The following is a 19965-nucleotide window of genomic DNA, read 5'->3' on the forward strand; positions in this document are numbered from 1 at the left end:
GCCACAATCATCAAGTGCACAAGAATTTGTACAGGGCATGGCTTCCTGCTATCGCAGGTGATGGGAACTATTCCATTTATAGGCTGTGAGACGTTTAAGAAACATGCTGCCCTCAGCTGGGCATTACAGGGAAGTGTACATCATTTCACCACCTGCAAATGTGAGACAACACACCCCTCCTCCAGTATACAGTACCTTAAGACAAGTGCACAGAATCCTTTGGTAGAGCTGCAAACCCACTAGACAGCAGGGTTCCCCCTGCTCTGTGCTTAGCTTTGTGTGTAGGGGAGAGATAATGAGGTGACTTTGGTCTTCAAGAATGGCAGACAACAGAGCTGAAGCTGAGCAAGGCAGAGACCTGATAGCTAAGCAGATGGTAAAGACATTTGCCCCTGTGCATTTGCCTCTTCCCATGGTCATTTATATTTTAATTATTTGTATATTAATTACAGTATTCCGTTTTCTGAAGATCGACTGCAGATGTCGACACCCCGCCCCAACCCACAAACAAACAAACCCTAACTCCTATTCCTTTTAGCAGTTGCCAAAATGGAGAGAGCTCTCCTCTCATGTCTGAGAACTGGTGAAACAAAGTCTGGAATTTGGTGTTGCAGGAAAAATAAATGCAGAATTGTCGTTTATGGAGGCTTGATAAAATAAATTTGCCAGCACCAGGTGGCCCTCCAGACACCCAACTGCAGTTTAGACCTTATCAAATTCATAGGTGCTAATTCATTGAAAGCAGTTTTCTTGCTATATGGGGATAAAAATGTTACATTCAATTTACGTATACTAGAAACTTCTGTAATTTCCTCAGCTTAACCTTAATGTTAAACACTGTGTTTGGCAGCCATTTTTGTGTTGTATTTTGTTTTGTCTTAATACTACCCTTAATACTACGAATCACAACAATTCATAGAAATTTTATCTAGCTCATTTTACCAGATTCTTTTTTGCAGCCAGTGCATAGAGGGCCACACTGTGTTGTAAAACTATTACTGTCACTCAAAAGAAACCAAACGTTTTCTGCCAGAGTATTCCTGCTTGCTTGTGTGAATAAAGGTTTCAGAAAGCAGCATCTTGGGTCTCTATATAATGGCAGGCTAACAGATAATGAATGATGTCTTCCACCTGAGGTTGACTGCAAACACGAAGTCTGTCTGCATATGAGACCTTGTTGTATCAGCCATCCAAGACTGCAGTGGGCATCACTTGGAAACACAGTTAATAAAGGGATTTCTTAAGGAAATTGGCAAGAGTTTGGTCAGGTAACTACTTCTACAGTGGTACCTCGGGTTACATACGCTTCAGGTTACAGACTCCGCTAACCCAGAAATAGTGCTTCAGGTTAAGAACTTTGCTTCAGGATGAGAACAGAAATCGTGCTCCGGCGGCGCGGTGGCAGCAGGAGGCCCCATTAGCTAAAGTGGTGCTTCAGGTTAAGAACAGTTTCAGGTTAAGAACGGACCACTGGAATGAATTACGTACTTAAGCAGAGTACCACTGTATATCTATAGCTCAGGTACCCTTGCTGAAATGGAATAAAAAATAAATTAAAAAAACAACATTCCACCTTTCTGTGTAAAATACTCAAGGACAGCTTGCCAGACCTTCCGTGCTCTTGTGTGCAATGCAATGTGTTACAAGCGTGTGAAATGTAAGATTTTCTCCCCCTGGCCTGATAGAGATACTGAAGTAGAGTGGGGGAGATTATGACAGCCAAACCTTTCCTCTTGGACTACTTTTATTTGGTAAAATTCCAAAACCAACAACAGAAATTTTTTTTGTTTTTGTTTTCCAGCCCCTTCTCCCTGAATGAGCAGAAAGGCCCAGGGGAAGAGCAGCCTTCGACCCACTTGAGTTCCCTACCCAGACAGGCACAACTCCCATCTCCCCAACACCAGACACAGCCACCTAGCCATACGCCATCCAAATAGATGAAGAGGAAAAAAAGACTCCCACTTCAAAACACAAGGAACAACAAAAAAAAAAGAAATCCAAAAAAGATACTAAAAGACAACGGTGAATGAGCTGTGGGAAGAGTCTAGGTAGGGGGCGCACCTTTGCCAACTGCTAGCCGTTACTCAATGGGAACAACTGGCTGAGACCAGTACTGGGTTGGTGAATCCAAGCAGAACCTTATGTCATCCACAGCCAACATTGCATCCACAAGTCCCTAGCAAGATGGCTTCAGTTCAGAGAGATTCCCCACTTTCACCCAGGCGCGTTGCTACTGCCTCTAAAGTGTTACAGGGCAACTGGCTAGGGACCCCAGCTGCAGGTGGGAAAGACTCCATACGCTAGCACGCAGGAAGGAGTTGCAAAGTATCTCCTCATCCAGCTAGTGGATACGGGTGAGCTCTTCCACAATCTTGATCAGGTCATCCACTGTGGCTTCCCTCTTCATTCCGCTGCCATCATCAATCTGAAACAAAAAGAGGCGTCAGAAGTCACCTGTGGAAACAACAGTGAAGGTGTATACTGCTTCTTAGTTTCTTATTGGTGCAATGCTTTTTGTACGCTAACAGAAACAACGAAGACTCGCCAAGTTTAATGGTATTTGCTCCCACGCTAGTGAGCACAGCATTATGGCCTCTCAAGGCTATCCCATGAACTTCTAACAAGTGATTAGTTTTCCCATCCTACCTGTAGATTAGCCACAACTTCTTGCATCTTGGGTCGGCTGATGTCCAAAAAGCTTTCGATTAAGTCTCCATCAATAAACCCTGTAGCTGGCTCTGTCTTGCGTTCTGTATGAAATGATCTCCAGGTACAGTCATGAATCAAGGAAACAAACCATTCGGCAATACCAGCCTTAAAAGAACAAACTCTTACAGATTCTCATGCTCTTCACAAACAAAAATGGCATGAGTAAACACATGACAAAAGTGGTGCAGCGTAACATAATTAATTGGGACACCTAAAAGATTGTATCATTCCTTAAATACCCAACTGATCACTGTGGTCTGCAGAAAGCTTTCTGCAGCTACCATCTTATTTATTTCATAAAGTTTATACACTGCTTGATTGTAAAAAACAAACCAACCTCAAAGCGGTTTACAAAAAGACAGTAAAATCAAGAAAAAAATATAACCCTACTTTAAAAAATACATAACGTCTTTCTACATGTATCTTATTCATTGCACTCCACTCCTCTCTTAGTTAAGGCTTCCTTTTTGTCATTCCTCATCTTTAACTCTGGTTGCTATCTATGCTTGGACTGCCCTGTCATGTGATGTTCACTTTGTTCATCCTCCTTTGAAAGATTTTTAGATCTCTCTCTTCGACACACATCTCTTTTAACTCCTTTCTCCTCTTCCATTCTTATAACTGTGTTGGTCATTTGGGGTTCAGATTACATTCATGCTCCTTCCCTTCCCTTCCTCCCCTCCCCATTCTTTCATTTATTGCTATGTGTTGTAAAGTCTGTAGGCAGGGACCAGCCTTTTAAAAATATCCTTGTACTGCGTCTAGTACGTCAGTTTGCATTTCTTGGTACAGAAAGTACTGATCTGGTGTGTAGAGATCTTTCCTATTCTAATTAATTCAAGAGGGTTCTGGAAGGTTCTCTGTGTGAAAGAAACAAGCAGAAGGTTCATGATGTTTCGGTTATTCAGAGAAGCTGAGTACAGCTGGCTTAAACTGGTTCTGTTATCTCTTTCTGTCAAGGTCATGCTGACTATATAATAAGGCCAGTAGGAGCCTGGGTTTCACTCTTTTCTATCTCTCTTTCCTTCTGGTGTGATGCTCCGTATATAGCATACTTAGTGTTAAGGTTTAGTTTTACTATAAGTTATTGTAAGTTTAAGTTAAGTCAGCTGTAACTGGATTTCTTATGGACAGGGCCAATCCTGAATGTATTGGATTTGTGACCATTATGCTCATTTACCTTCAGTAGCAGTAAAGCTCTGCTGGATGAAAGATTAATAGCCTCTAGTCTATTTTGGGGGGAATCCTGCAACGTGTTTAAGTTGTTTTACTCTGCTAACCATACGTTGGAATCTGCTCTGGTTCAATATGCGTGGAATTTATGACAAAGTATTCTTAAGCATTTTGCACAATGAATAGGACAATGGTGAGACAAAGAAAGGATATAAGGAGTGTTCGATCTTTCCTACACTCTTAATGACTTTGTTAAGTCGGTTCTGCACATCCAGCAGGAGATTATACCAGCTTTCTGACAGCGAAGTCACCAGTCCTATGGAGAAGGACAACTGTTAAAACGATATTTTCAAACAGAATTCAAGAGTTATCATTTCAATCTCCCCCTAAGGACTTTGAGGATGCTGCCTAATTTAAAAGCTGAACTGCAAGGGAGGGAGGGAGAAAGATTGGACAATTCAGGGAGCAGGAGAGATCAGACAGGCAGCAGTTTTTCCTTTGTTTGTCTTTTGCTGGTTGGCTACAACAGTTTGAGACATAAACCAGGGAGGGAGGGGGAGCAGACAAATCACAGATTATAAATGTTCCGATAGGAAATAATGGAAACCATCAGCTTGTTATGCAAATGAACAATTTCCTGGGAACGCATTGTGTTCATATAGTGGGACGTGCATGTATATTCTTCACCCAAGGTCTCTATTACTTCAATTCCTTTTACTAAAACTCCAAGTTAGCAGTAGCCCACCCCATCCCCATATTCCATATCAGCAAACCGTGAATGGGACATTTTTCATTACTACATGGAGAGATAGAAGGTCCCTGGCTGGCTCTAACCTTACCAATCATTCCATTGACTGTGCCGAAAAGGACCGAGCCCTGTGTTGGTGTGGATGTTTCGCCCAGATTCTGCATGACCAGAGACCCATGACAGAAGACATTGACAAACTCCCCCAGGTGGAAGAGCCCAAACTCCTGCAGATGCTGGCGCTCCTCATCAGTTGTGGCAGCACTGCAACACAGAAAATCAGCTAGGAGAAATGACAGGGCAACCACCACACCTCAATTCCCAGGTGTAGTTGCCACATGCATGCTGCTTCAATCCATCCTTTTGGGGAGGCATCTCACCTGTCCTTCTGGCACACAAACAAGTTAAATGCATTCTCTGCCCCTAAGAAGTTGTCATCGTCCAAAATTTCCACAGCACTCATCCAGTTTGGATTAAAGTCACGAGCAATCTAAAAGGGAAGGATAGGTCATTTGCTGTTGAAATTCATTATATTCCTAGCACAATCAAAACTGCACTGTAGCTATAGGATCTTTTGTACCCCAAAGGACAACTAATAATAATGGGGTGAGTGTCAGGACAAAGATAGTGGAATGCAGCACAAGAAAGACCTTGTGTGGAAGAAACCAGCCTCAGCAGAATATATATGCATTTATGAATGCATGTAAGTATTCCAATCTCTGCCTCAGGCAGAAAATTCTAAGCTACTGTTAATCATCTTTAGACAAATATTTATTCATTCCACAAATGTGGCCAGTATTGAACTCCAAACAGCCTTGAATATGGGGTGAAATGAAAAGGGCCAGTCAGCCCAAGATACTTGGCTCCTGAGGTGAGAAGTCCACATGATGCCTCCCTTCCAATAATAAGCACACACTGAATTGACAATTTAGTTGCCTTTAAAGACTGAAATCCAAACATCTGCAACCTGAGGCACACATCTTACACTACTCAGTGGTAAGGCCAGCCTTGGTCAAGTAGGCTTGACAAGTCAAGTTCAAAACTCCTCCCCTTAATGCGCTGTCATGAGAACACCGTGGCCAAAAGACATGAAAAGCTGCCCCTGTTCCTGTCAAATGTTATTTTCTTTTCTGAAGCTCTTTATGAGGGCCTCTTGACTGCTGTACTCAATAAGGTAACAACCATAATCAATACCTCTTCAAAGTTCCCTTCCATGGGCTTATAGGCAAGCAAAAGGACAGAGCGCATTAGATCTCCAACTAAGATGAAGTCTCCCTTCGTCTTCACATAGAGGGCCATGATGTTGTTGTAATGATTGCATTCGGTGCGAAGCTCCTTTTCTGCTGTCCACTCATATAGCCGCACCTGGCAGAACAGAAAGGTGTATGTCACAGCTGAGACAGAGCCAGGGACATCACAACAGGGTCAGGTGCACTCCTGCTCAAATAACCCCAGCCCTGAAAGACATGGATGCGAAAGCTCTTGGAAGCCTTACCGTGCTGTTTATGCTAGCTAAGAGTTTTCCATTGAATTCCACCATGGAATAAACAGCTCCTTTCACTTCTTTCTCAGCCAGACTCTGCAATTTACCTAGGATACACATCAATACAACAGTACTTAAAAAGGGCATGTGCTGCCCACATCTCAATGAGGAGCTAGACTTAGCTATAGCCAGAGCATTATTATGGTACTGATAACACAAAGTTACAAGTTAGATCCCCGTATGGGACAGCTGCATATTCCTGAATTGCAGGGGGTTGGACTAGATGATCCTCAGGGTCCCTTCCAACTCTACAGTTCTGTGATAGACTGGCCTTGGAAGCGCTGCATGGATGCATGTGCTTAATGTTTCACTATAGGCACAGTTTAGTGGCGAGAGTAGGAAGGTCTGTGCCACAAGATGCAGCTTCCTCCACTGCTTAGACCAAATTCTTTCCACTTCACTGTATAAGAAACATGAGGTCTCTGAAGTGGGAAGAGGCCTAGCCCTGTATGGCATTGGTGTTTGTTGGGATAGGAACTGCTATAGTGATTGCTATTTCTCTGCCTCTCTGAACGGTCTATCCCACTCTTGCAACACTAAAAGAGCATGTCACTAAGGATCAACAACAGTGCTTGACATTTTATTCAGATTCATGATTTTAATATGTTGTTTGTCTTTTTCGTCCAACATAACACCTTCACAGTTAATTTCATCAACAGCTTTCATTTCTCCGATGAAAAAAAATCCTTCTGTGGCACAGTTAGCATATAACTATTGTCACTTCATTTGTACACATGTCACTCAAAATTATTCTCAACAACACATTAAAATAGTATTACCCATGCAATCTCCCTAAAGTATTCCCTACTGACGATTGGGAGAGACAAGATAGGTCAAGAAGCTGCTCAAAAATGGCAACAAGTTGCAATGAATTCATGTCATTGCAGGAAGCTGTGATTTTAAGAAATGGTTTCCCTGATATGCTTATTTTTCCCCACTTGAAGCAATTAAGGCAGTTCTTATAACATTGAAAACCGTGTCCAATACTTTTACAATAGAAGACCCTGGAAGCTAAAACCTCTCATAAGCAAGAGACAATTCTGCAGGCAAAAACAGCAATATCCAGAGGGCCTTAAAAAGTATGCAGAAGCAGAGATCACAATCAAGCTCATGAAGCATCAAGCCCCTTGGGGGAATGTGAAAATCTGATTCAAACCTCCATCTCTTACCGTCAGAATAGTGGAACACCACAATACGCCCCTGCTTCGGTTCGGCCTCATCAGGATACACCATAGCTGTGCCCACAATAAAATATGTGTTGGGGTCTTTGCCCAGCTTGCAGGAGACGAGGCTTAGTGCATACTCATTCTGCAGAAACTGGTGAGCATGAAGAACTGAAGACAAAAAAGTGAAAAAATGAGAGAAAGCTCAGCTGGAGCATCTAGTTAGACATAGGTAACTATGAAACTTTAAAAAATGTGTGTTCAGCACATTCTCATGCCAGCATGTGCTTCCAAGTTACCCTTCCCAGTCCCTTTTCACATGCTTAAGTGCCTCTCAAAAAGCAGACTTCTCATAAGGGAAATTAGTAGCAGAGGACAATTACCTTCAAATGTATGCTGATCTATGATGAGTAGGTTGTGCACCTCTACCTCTTCGCCAAATGAGGTCTCATGTGGGGCTGTGCTGCTAGAGAACAACTTGCTGGAACTCACACTGCTGGAGAGGGCCTGAAACATGAAGGGAAGAATAACTCTTTCAAACTACTTCTGGAGGCCATGGAAACGGTAGTAACCTAACCCCAATGAATCAGGCAAGGATATCCTTTCCTTCTGACCATGAACATACATCAGAGATCAAGATACACCAAGCATATGAAGAATAGGACCATATATGGATTGGAGGGGAAGAAGGCAATGGAAAGGGTCAGGGAGAATTAAGCAGCAGGTCTGTATTGCCAGGTTTCCTGTTTACTGAAGAGGCACTTGGAAATTAGCCTAGAAGAAGGGTCAAAATCCCCTAGGGATCTGCTCATAAAAAGGAGAAACTTAAGTAAAGTTATGAGCAGATCCCCAGGACATTTTGACACTAGAAAACTAGGAGAACAAAGTTTGAATAACTGGAGGTGCCTCAATGTGTTGGGCAGCCCAAAATATTTGTTCCTAGCATAAAACAGAGACATTGAATTCAAAAGCCCCACTCAAATTCAGACTATTGTGCAAGGAAAAGACAAGACTAGCCTGCTAAAAGCACTCAATCTCACAAAAGCAGGAATGATCAGAATGCTAAGCAAAATAAATTCCCTCTGATGTAGCTGCAAGAAATCATGATACCAATGCCAGCTGCTTGCATGGCATATTGCAGAGAGGTATCTGCAAGGAAGTTCCTTTCACCTGGGTGCTTGCACTGGGTCTCAGTGCAGTGGTGCCTCCACTGGCATCCTGAACTTCAATGCGACTGGAGAGTACGCCAAAACACTGAGATACTTCCTGATAACAGATCTTCCTGCATGACAAAAAGGACACATAGGTAAGGCAAGAATAAACAAAGCTACAACTACTAATACAGTCCTACCTATGCTGCTTTCTACATTGTCACAGGAATGCAGACAGAAATGATATCACCCTATCCCACCCCTAAAACCTCTCTATTAGAGCCCCTGGAGGTACTCTTTTCTCGCTTTGCTCACCTGGGTGACTCATAAAGGGGAACAGTGCGGATGTGCAACTTCTGAATTTCATCAATGGTGCCAATGGTCAAAGTGCTGTTGTTGGCTAAAGCCAGGCTGCAAAGTAAGGACAAGCAAGGCATTTCACTTAAAAAAATTTAAAAAAATTCTTCCACCACTACACATAGGGCTTCTTAAATCTAGGGTTCCTATCCACATAGCTAACTAAAGCAATAAAATAACCCACAGTTTAAGAAATGCATCAGTGTAGGTATTTCTCCTACCAAGACTTGCAATAAGTTAAAAAGGTAAATATCATAGCAAAAGAAGTAATATGTGTTAAATGAGATTTCTTGCTTTGCCAAGGACTTCCTACACAGACATCAGGAACAAATAAAGCATGTGGATAGTAAGAGGCAGGGGAAGGAAGGTTGTGCAGGGAGTGGAAGACAATCCTTGAATTGATAACATAGACTAGGGATGCGGAACCTATGGGACTTCAACTTCCATCACCCCTGACCACGGGTCATGCTAGCTGGTGTCAATGAGTCAAACAAAATCTGAAGGGCCACTAGTTCCCCATCCATGATAGATAAACCTGTTAAAGGGGAGATGATTGTGAAAAGGCAGAATGACTGTGGTACTGACACCAATTTTGTTCCTTCTCTTCTCCCAACAGTATTCCCCATCAACATGAAGGACCTGTCTTTTTAGCTTCCAAAACTTCCTTTGGAAAGCCACAGAAAAAGAGAACGTATGCACACACAATGCTGAGGCATAAACACCAACCTCATGCCTGTTCCACCTCATCACTGTATTCTCCCCACTCCTGAAGAAAATTAGTTTATGAACTATCAGCCCCATTTCAGAATAAATGATGCAAAACACTAAGGAGTAGCTCACCAGGCTCTCATCCTGGTTACTTATCAACTTGAATGAATACAATGACAGATTTAAAAAACACCAGGATCAGTCAGTGGTATTATAAGATGAATAATGATTTCAGGTGACATACAGTTAGATGTTGGGACTGAAAAATACCATGAAAACGCAGGTGATTTATTCCAATATGGGGTGAACTAAGGTTCCTCTGATGAGCGGGGTGTGTGTGTGTGTGTGTGTGTGTGTGTGTAATATTATTTATTAAATTTCTATATAACCCTTCATCCAAGGATCACAGAGTGGTGCACAAAAGAAGAAAAAAGCATACGAATACATAACAAACAAAACAATAATCCATCCACGCCCCCCCCCCCCCCAAATAACTGCATAATTTCCAATTGCTTTCTTAAGATTTTAAACTGGCTGTGGGAGGAATCAGAGGCAGTTCACTTAAAAGCAGGGGAACCTATCAGAAGTTTAAAGGAGAAGAGAAGGAACAGGAAACCAAAAAGCCATCTCCTTCACACTCAAGTGAATAACCCTAATGTAAAGGATTACTTTTTGCTCATCATTTAGAAGACTGCTTTGCTATGTTTGCTATTGTTTCAATACCGGATTTTGAAAGCAAAAAAAGCTAGCTTTGTGATCTCTATAATGTCTAAGCAGGCAGACCCAGAAGATTGCATGTTGCCAGTGCTCATTGCTACCATATACTCGCTCTGAAACAACCACAAGGGAACTGCCGTGTCCACACATCAAATAGGTCTGAGCAGGGAGGCAGCGTGCATGCTCTGTGGAAAATAGGCTACTTAAAGAGGAGAAACAGAGCACACCCACCTGTCAGGGTACCCATCTGAGTTGAGAGGGCACATGTAGTTCACCTCCTTAAGATTGACATTGGAGAAGACCAGTTTGTGGTTGCTGCTGTATATCACAGTCGGGCGGTCAGAGCAGGCAAACACATTGGTGGTGGAGAGGGAGCGAAAGGTCCTTAAAACAGTGGGCTGGGTTCCCAGTGTCACTTTCTTACGATCACTCAACAAACCTGTTGTGGGAAAGTATAGCATGAGAGGTTACCTACCAAGAGAAAGCAAGGGGGGGGGGAATAAACTAGCAGGAGTGTGACTGCTGTTTGTCCACCACATGCAGATTAACCTACTAAATTCTCTTACTCGGCTAAAAAGTATCAAGACCACTGTGTCTTTTCACTTTCCACAGAAATCCATTCCAGACAGAAAGCAGAAAGATTCCCTTAAAACAGCTGCCCAAAAGAAGCAGGCAACAGTCTCTCAGTATAGATATCCTGAGCAGATTGCAGTCTTTTGGGGGAGAATCTCCCAAATGTTCTATTCTCAAGGCCAAACCAGATTCTAGGAACAGAGCATCTGCAATTAGACACCCGCTGTGTTTGTTTTAAGATAAAAGTGTGGGAGAGAAGGAATCTGGGTAAGAGTCAGGGTGTTGTGTGTGTGTTAACCCTTTCCCTGCATGCTGCTTTCCTTGTTTAAACTCTTTCCCCCATTGGGGCCAACATACACGTAGTGTATTGGTATTTGCATGCTCTGTGGGGCATGCACCATTTTGGGGATGATTTAATGTACATGATTGAAATGAAGCAAATGGCGTAAAGGGAAATGGTTGAACTGTTTGGCAGCAGCTGTCACCTTCAATAACAATGGCAACATACCTAATCATGAATCTCTGGATGTTGTATCCAAGTTGGCCCTCAAAATGAATGTTACAGAGAAAGAAAGTTTGAGGAGGAGGAGCCTAAAACCTCACCTGTCTCAATGTTCAGTCCAAAGTAGAAGAGAGCCCCATCTCCCAGGGCACAAAGCAGGTAATGGCTATTCTCAAAAGTGGTCATCAGAATGGAACGTGGGATGATCTCTGCAGAAAGTGGAACAGAGTTCGTTCAGATTGCCCTTAGCAGTATTGCCTTTCCCAATATAGAAAACACACAAGCCGCTCATACCTCCTCCCAACATCTCCTTGTGTAAGAGGTCAAACGAGGGCAGCTTAAGAATACGGGCTGAGATGTCAGTCCAAAGGCCAATAGCACACAGAGGGGACATGCCACTGGTGTCTCCCAGGGGAGTGATGTCCAGGCAGGCCACTTCATGCTCCATCTCTGTGCAGCTGACAAGGAGGAAACATGTCAGTATTACAGTGAGTCTAAGACAGTCAGCACAAAATGTCCCAGCTGCAGTTCACATGCACCTTATCTGCTTGAGTTCCTGGGGGTGGATCTCTAGATAGTACAACACTCTCCCCACAGCCACCACCACTTGACTGCTGTTACAGGAAGCCACGCTGATGTTCTTCCCATTTGGCTCTTTCCATTCACTTGCAAGGGCTTTGGGCTCCTGAGTGACAAGCCGGACCGAGGCAGATGTTATCTAAAGAAAGAAACAAAAATAGGTATCTCTTCCTGACTCAAAGGAAAGTTGTTTTTAGGCCTCTGTCTATGCATCACAGTCCTGATATTTCACTCCTGATAGGATGCATACTTTAAAAGCAGTGGTGGCTAACTTGTTGCCCTCCAGATGTTGCCCTTCAGGTCCCTTCAGCCCAGCCAGCACGGCCAATGGATAGAGATAATGTGAACAACCGGAGGGTGAGAAGTCAGCGACTCCTACTTTAAAGGTTTTATCTTCAAGAAATGCTTATTACCTGGATTAGCTGCTGATGGGCTACATTGCCACAGAAAAAGGTCTGCTGGTCATCCACAAATCCTGTCAATTCGGTCTCCTCTACTTCCTCCCCATTCAGCATCAAAACCCTGCAAAACGTACGGAGACCTGGTCAAAATTATCAGCAAAGACATACAAATTTTCAACTCTACTTTCAGCCCTACAAAACATCAGCATTTCTCCTACCTGGTTTGCCCCACAAAAGACAGCACTAAGGTATTATCAGTTTCACGGTGTGAGTCTGACCTCAGAGGCCACAAACCTGCAGTGCAGAGACATAAAAAGATATTTTATCAAGAGAACACAAAAGTCCAAGGGATCTCGTAACTCAGAAGGGCCAAGCCAGCACGTTCTCCTGCCTCACTACTTCTAAAGCACCATACAGTGTTTACCCTGTGCCAACTATTCTCAGTTCTAGGCTAGAATAAATTATACAAACCATTATGTAATCTTCTCCCAGTCTAGGATTTTGGCCTCCACAGAATACAGAACAAAGGTAAAGAACATGATACAGAAGATAAAGAAAGAAGAGTAAAGAAAGACAACTTGAAAGAAGGAACAGAAAAGCACTGAAATATACAATCTTATCTACCCAAAACCTGCCAGACTCCTCTGTAAGTCTTCACTAACCACTTGTCCACCATTTTCTAATCTTTTCTAGACACCCCTGAGGGCTAGAATCATGTATTTGCTTTTTTTTAGCGTGAAAAGCTCATTCACAAAATTTCCTATGTGACAACACTTTGAGCAATATGCATTATCCTCACTTCAGAGAGTGCCACAAATTATTAATTTATATCATGATGACACACCTTTAATCCCTGGGAGATCAATGCTGGCATGTTCATGAATCCCAATTCCATTCCGGATGATCCTCAGAGAGCCCTCCTTAAAAGCACCAGAGCAAGTAACCAGCTGGGGAAAGCAGAGAACAGACATTAAAACACTCTGACATTAATAATGGCCATATTAAATGGGTAACGGACATTGCATTTAATCCAATTCAGTTCCTGAAGATAAGGAAGCTTTTCCTACAATCTACCAGAGAGGCATTTAAGCAAATCTCTGAAGGGAGACAATATATTACAGCCTGCCACCATACTGTAGGAAATAAAATATATTTCCAAAGTGGACCCACTACTTAAGGGGCTAAGTTAAAGTTCTCTGAAATCGTCTCTCTACTTTAGCACATTCATGGCTGGAGAGGAACAACAATTTTCAATCTATCATCAGATTAACTAGACAGTGTCCTGGGTCACATCTGGAAACCTAAGAAACTGTCATGTGCACCCTATTCGCAGAAGCAAATCTGGCGATGGTCAGAAATTCATCACCTACCACTACCATACAAAAAACATACCAAAACCCCTAGATCCTTTAAAACAAAAACAAAAAGAGGCAAAAAAGGGGGCAACCTTTGCCTGCAAAGGGACCCCCCCCAAAAAATTCTTTTTTTATTAAAAACTGGGAAGGGCATGGGGCCTCAGTAGGTGTTATGAGCACACTGTGATGCCCATTGGATAGCATGTCATGGTCAAGTCCATTTTTATTGTATATAGCCAAAGGCCTTTACAAAGGACAGAAAATAAAAGGAAAAGTTTCCTCTAAAATCATGCAACGTAAGGATAGCATGTCAGACCCTTGTTCAAAGTTCTGTTTAGCCACTGGATGATCATGGGCTAGATCATGGGCTGTTTATCAGCCTAACCCACCATACAGGGTTGTTCTGGGGATAAAATTAGGGAGGACCACATTTATTATTCTGAATAATTTAAGAGGAAAGATGAGATTAAAATGCAGCATTATTTTTAAAAGTACACAAAACGCCGCTCCTAGTGAGGTCAGACATTTCATAGGGAAGGAAGAACCAAAATTTACCTGCCCTTGGCCTTGCCTTTCAAGATCTACCACACACATGTCCACAATGGGGCCAAGATTGGTGAAGGTTTCCATGGCGACAACATATGATCCTTGCTCATTACTGTCTACGTTGAGCTAGGAATGAAAATAAGATTAAATTTCTCAATAAAACAAAAATAGAACAGAGCCTGCCAAAAATACTACACAGAGCTCCAAGAGATGGTGGAAATAAATTCAGTGTTCACCCGCCCATAGCATTTAAATATACATCTGGTAGAATATAGCTGAGCAACTATTTGCGGGTGAAAAATTCACAGGTTCACTGAGGGCTACATTTTACCTTCACAAGTTGGGAGTCCCCAAGCCGAGAGCCAACGAACACAACGCCATTATCTAAATAAGTCAGGCATTCAGCAATGGATGTCTAGTTGAGAATAAAATACAGAAAAAGTAAGTCTTTTTAAAACATTTACTTATTAAAAGTATTTTAAAATTATTGTTCTGCCCCAAGGGGCCCTCAAGGTGGAATACAACTTTAAAAATACTTTGTTAATCTGCTTATATTTTACAACAAATGAAAAGAATTGCCAGTCATCAGGTTCTGAAACAGAAGCTAGTGGGGTGCTGCAGACAGAACCTGGAGGTCTTCTAGAGGAAACCAAGATTCAAATCCTCGTGACCATACAACTTGGTGGACAGCCTTGGAAAAGCATGGACTCTTTTCTTGGCCTAATCTACCTCACTGGATTTTTGTGAGATGAACACACTACTCAGAGCTCATTTGAGGAAGGCTGGGATACAAATGTTATAATAAATAAAAATTAAGAAATGAAAGCACAATTAGATCTGTGACAAATCCTCTCACAGAGAGTCACAACTGAGGGAAATCCTACATTTATTGATTCTCTAAGACAATTCTTTAGGTAACACCTGAACACAGCACTGCTTGGGTTTCTTAGGGCAAGCTGGGTGCAAATGCTTTACGAGACAGCACTGAAAGTTAGTGTTTGGAGAAAGATTCAAGCTGTCAATCTTTGCTAGGGGTTCTTTCTCCACCTTCACTTTAACTGCCCAAATGGTTTTGCCAATTTGTTTCACACCAAATGCCCCAGAAATGGGAGGAAGGAATAAGAACTACCTCTCCAAGAAGCTCCACACGCAAGTCCTTGAGACTGATGCCACCATCCATCTGCTCCTCCTTCTCCAGTAGTAGCATGAAGAGGCGGCCTTCCATGTCCCCCAGAAGGTAACGAGACCCATTTGGATCCACACGGTTGTGACATACGATTGTACTTTGCTGTTTCGCAAAAGAGGCATTATTTAGAACTCTTAGAATCATAGAATCATAGAGTTGGAAGAGACTACAAGGGCCATCGAGTCCAACCTCCTGCCAAGCAGGAAACACCATCAGAGCACTCCTGACATATGGTTGTCAAGCCTCTGCTTAAAGACCTCCAAAGAAGGAGACTCCACCACACTCCTTGGCAGCAAATTCCACTGTCGAACAGCTCTTACTGTCAGGAAGTTCTTCCTAATGTTTAGGTGGAATCTTCAGAGAACCAAGATGGCATTTACACTGAACTGCTCTTTGAATACTTTGATTTCCTCCTAAAAACGGTGTCTAAAGCATTTGGGAAGCTTTAAAGAAAGTGAAAAATCTAAAAGCATCGCTTAACATAAAATATCCTGGTCTTATCCTTCTTGTGTTACCACAGCTATTATTGGTAGAGAGTACTTTAGTTGTAGACTTCCGGTTGGCGCCAGCGCTAATGGCCGCCTCTCGCTGAGCTCCGCTCAGGGAGGCTGCTTCACGAGTTCGGGTCTGACCGCTACGGCGAAGCGGGGACCCCTAAAATCTCAGGCGCAGAAGCCTGAGAGCAAGGAGGCTCGGCGGGCACCTTAAGCGCCCCCCTTTACTGCAAAGGAGCCTTTTTAAGGCTCCGGAGTGGCAGCGGGGAGCGCGGTGCTGAGAGCCGCTACCCAGCCCGTGAAGTGAAGCCGCGTCGCCATTGACGGAGAGCGCCGACTTCTTCCTGACATTTGGATTACAAATTGGACTACCGTGAGTAAGACTGAGCAATAAATTTAAAAGGAAATTATTACAAATTGGCTGAAAGCGGGGAGGGTAAAAATTAAGGAAGTCTGCCTTCTCCGGACTGCATGTAAATAAAGCATCGAAACAAGAAGCTGCAATTGACAGAAAGCGTTTTAAAAGTGACGGACTCAGGCATCGGACTCAGTTCCCCCCCTTAGCAGGCAGGGGCAGGGGGGGAAGATTTATGATCTGTCTTACCTGCATGAAAGAAGCTTAGAAGGGCAAAGCTCTGCCGTTTTAAACCCTTGGGGAGGACTGCCTGGAAGTGAGTTACCGGGACTGAGAACTGTCATTTGAGACTTGTTACAAAGTAGGCGCTTTGCTGGATTACAATTAAAGACCTGACTTGCTCCAAATTTGGAACTTTGGAAAGATACAATTTGACATTTTGGAAGATATTGGATATTTGGTTGCTACCTTTGTTTACCTAGGAAGGGAACTTTTGTTACTTTGTATTGGAAGCTTTGAACTGCTCCATCTAGAGGCTGTAGGAAAATAGCCATTATTTTTCACTGTAAGGTTGTGGAAATTTCCAGCTGAAAGTGATTCTCGTGGGAAAGACCTTGGGATATGAGTGGCCCAACAGAGGAAAGAATAACAAGGGCTAAGAGTAAAGTTGAACAAAAGAGAAGAGCTTCAATTTACCACCTGCAGCCCCTTTAACTCCCTCCATGGATACAGTAACAATAACAAAGGCATTAGTCAAGATAAATGAGACTCTAGAAGGGCTAACAAAGCAGAGCACTGAAAATTCCAAACAGTTGAAGGAATTATCAACAAAATTGGATCTGAATACAGAGACTATAAATAAATTAGTTCAAGAGAATGAAATAACTAGAAAGATTGCAGAGGAGGCAAAAATTTCGGCAGAGGAAGCAAAACTTTCTGCAGGAAATACACAGGAAAAGATAGTACCAGTCTGTAAAAAGCTGGAAGAACATGATGCTGCCCTGTCTTTATTGGAATTACAGAGAAAAAATAAAAATTTGAGACTGAGATTGATCCCAGAAAATGAAAAGGACAATTTGATAGACTATCTGACAAAAGAATTTCTGGACTTTTGGCAGGACAGCCTGAAAGAGGAGGAATTTAAGATAACAACTGCTTTCAGACTGGGAAGGAAACAGAACAGAAAGAGCCCAAGAGATTGCCTTATAACTCTGAGATCTCAGGAGGAGAGAGATAAGATATTGAATTTACACTTTCAAACAGCTCTGGAAATTGAAGACTCGCGTGTGCAGATTTTTAAAGATAACCCTAAAAATATCCTGGAAGCGAGGACACATTACAAGGATTTGGTCACTCTATTGAGAAAGAACAACATTCTATTCAGATGGGAGTCTTTTAACAAGGCCTGTCTTTTAACTACAAAGGAAATCAAGATAAAAACAGTGCAAGATAAAGAACAGTTCATGACAAGGAATGAGGAGGATCTTCTCAAGGAAACGGCGGAACCTACGGACTCAGAAAATCTACCAGATATTTCAAACTTATCTTTTGGAGCTAAAAAATCATCAGAAGAAGATCTCCCTGGTGCTGTTGGAGGGGTAACCAAATAAATAACAAGATGTCTCTGCATTTTCTAAGTTGGAATTGTAATGGTTTGAATCTTCCTAGGAAGAGACGAGAAGTCTTTCACATCCTAAAAAAAGAACAATTGGACTTGATTTGTTTACAGGAAACCCATGTGACTAGAGTACATCGAAAATTACTTATTAATAAAAGATTAGGACAAGAATTTATTTCGTCGGATAAAGTGAAGAAAAGAGGAGTGGTGATTTATGCAAAGGAGAAATTGGCCCCTAAATTAATATTTAAAGATGAACAAGGAAGGTATTTGGCAATTGAAATTCAAGTACAAGGAGAAAAACTATTGATAATAGGAGTCTACGCACCAAACGAAGGGAAGTCAGAATTCTTCAAGAAATTGCATGAGACACTAATAGACTTTTTGGATTACAATGTAATATTAATGGGAGACATGAATGGAGTGGTCTCTACAAATATGGACAAAGCACAAAAACAGGTGATCTCCAAGGATGGGAGACTACCTAAGACCTTTTTTGAAATGACTGACAATATGAACCTGATTGACATTTGGAGAACAAGGAACCCTCTCGGGAGAGAGGGAACATTTTTCTCTGAAGCAAAAATGACTTGGACTAGAATTGACCAAATATGGATAACTAGTGGGATGGCATCAAAGATCAAGAAAGTGGAAATCTGCCCAAAGACTTGCTCCGACCATAATGCTGTAAAGATGGAAATGAACCCAACAACAGCTGGTTCCTTCAGATGGAGGATGAATGACTCCCTATTTAGAGATGAAGAGATATATAAAAAGGCCCAGAAGGCGGTTAAGGACTATTTTGAGATAAATCTGAGAACAGAAGTGGAAAAAAGAATAGTTTGGGACGCAAGTAAAGCTGTCATGAGAGGATTCTTAATACAACAGAATGCCATAAAAAGGAAGAGACAGAATGAGAGAAAGGATAAGATCATGGAAAAGATAAAAGAAGGAGAAAAAAGATTGAGATCTAAACCAAAATCTCATGAAATTTTGAGAGAAATTAAGTTTCACCAAAGACAATATATGGAACTGATGAATCAAGAGATAGAATGGAAAATAAAACAAATGAGACAAAAGACATTTGAATCGGCAGATAAATGTGGGAAACTTTTGGCATGGCAACTGAAGAAGAGACAAAAACAGAATACGGTTACCAATTTAGAAGTGGAGGGAAAGAACATCTATAAACCAAACGAGATTAGAAACTATTTTCAGAGCTATTTCAGGAGACTCTATGCACAAGGGCCGGCGAACGAAAAAGAAATTGAAGAATTTCTTAAAAAATATGGATTACAAAAAATTTCTGAACAAAGCAGAATGATTTTGAACCAGAAGATAACTGATCAAGAAATTGAGGGAGCCATTCAAAATATGCAATTGGGGAAATCTCCAGGACCTGACGGACTGACCTCCAGATACTACAAAGCTTTGAAAGAATGGCTTATGCAACCGTTGAAGGAGGTCTGTAACGAAATTTTGGAGGGGAAGAAGGCACCTGAATCGTGGAAAGAAGCTTATATCACACTTATACCAAAGACAGAGACTGAGAAGAACCAGGTCAAGAACTACCGCCCTATATCATTACTTAATGTGGATTATAAAATTTTTGCAGACATTTTGGCAAAAAGATTGAAAAGAGTTTTGGTGGGGGAGATTCATAAAGACCAAGCGGGCTTTCTTCCAGGAAGACATTTGTCAGACAATGTGAGAAATATAATAGACATTATGGAGTTACTGGAAGTTAATATTAATACTAAGGCAGTATTAATATTTGTGGATGCGGAGAAAGCCTTTGACAATATTTCTTGGAGTTTTATGAAAAAGAATCTCCAAGGGATGGGGGTAGGCCAAGATTTTGAAAATGGTATAAGTGCAATTTATTCCGAACAAAAAGCAAAACTGATTGTAAATAATGTGGTTACAGAAGAATTTGCTATTGAAAAAGGGACACGACAGGGATGCCCAATATCCCCACTACTTTTTATATCTGTCCTGGAGATTTTACTAAACATGATTAGAGAGGACCAGCTGGTTAAAGGGATTCAGGTCGGAGCTAAACAGTATAAACTGAGAGCATTTGCAGATGA

General features: G+C 41.9%; 1 protein-coding gene across 1 annotated transcript in view; it reads right to left on the minus strand.

The window, feature by feature from the left end:
* Positions 1-1726: 1726 nt before the first annotated feature.
* DDB1 (damage specific DNA binding protein 1) overlaps positions 1727-19965 on the minus strand; it is a 28729-nt gene continuing 10490 nt past the window's right edge. Inside the window, exons 7-27 of the mRNA XM_083580567.1 lie at positions 15352-15510; positions 14554-14637; positions 14232-14348; positions 13166-13268; positions 12540-12615; positions 12334-12442; positions 11881-12059; positions 11636-11799; positions 11443-11550; positions 10498-10705; positions 8800-8895; positions 8504-8615; positions 7717-7840; positions 7340-7504; positions 6123-6217; positions 5822-5992; positions 5008-5117; positions 4722-4891; positions 4096-4198; positions 2647-2770; positions 1727-2425 (exon numbers count right to left, since the gene is read on the minus strand). Coding sequence (XP_083436693.1) covers positions 2342-2425; positions 2647-2770; positions 4096-4198; positions 4722-4891; positions 5008-5117; positions 5822-5992; positions 6123-6217; positions 7340-7504; positions 7717-7840; positions 8504-8615; positions 8800-8895; positions 10498-10705; positions 11443-11550; positions 11636-11799; positions 11881-12059; positions 12334-12442; positions 12540-12615; positions 13166-13268; positions 14232-14348; positions 14554-14637; positions 15352-15510 — 2661 coding nt within the window. The 3' untranslated portion in view covers positions 1727-2341. The remainder of the gene's footprint in view (positions 2426-2646; positions 2771-4095; positions 4199-4721; positions 4892-5007; positions 5118-5821; positions 5993-6122; positions 6218-7339; positions 7505-7716; positions 7841-8503; positions 8616-8799; positions 8896-10497; positions 10706-11442; positions 11551-11635; positions 11800-11880; positions 12060-12333; positions 12443-12539; positions 12616-13165; positions 13269-14231; positions 14349-14553; positions 14638-15351; positions 15511-19965) is intronic.

The sequence above is a fragment of the Podarcis filfolensis genome (genome assembly GCF_964270895.1).
Source record: "Podarcis filfolensis genome assembly, chromosome: 1".
In the NCBI taxonomy this organism is placed as follows: Eukaryota; Metazoa; Chordata; class Lepidosauria; order Squamata; family Lacertidae; genus Podarcis; species Podarcis filfolensis.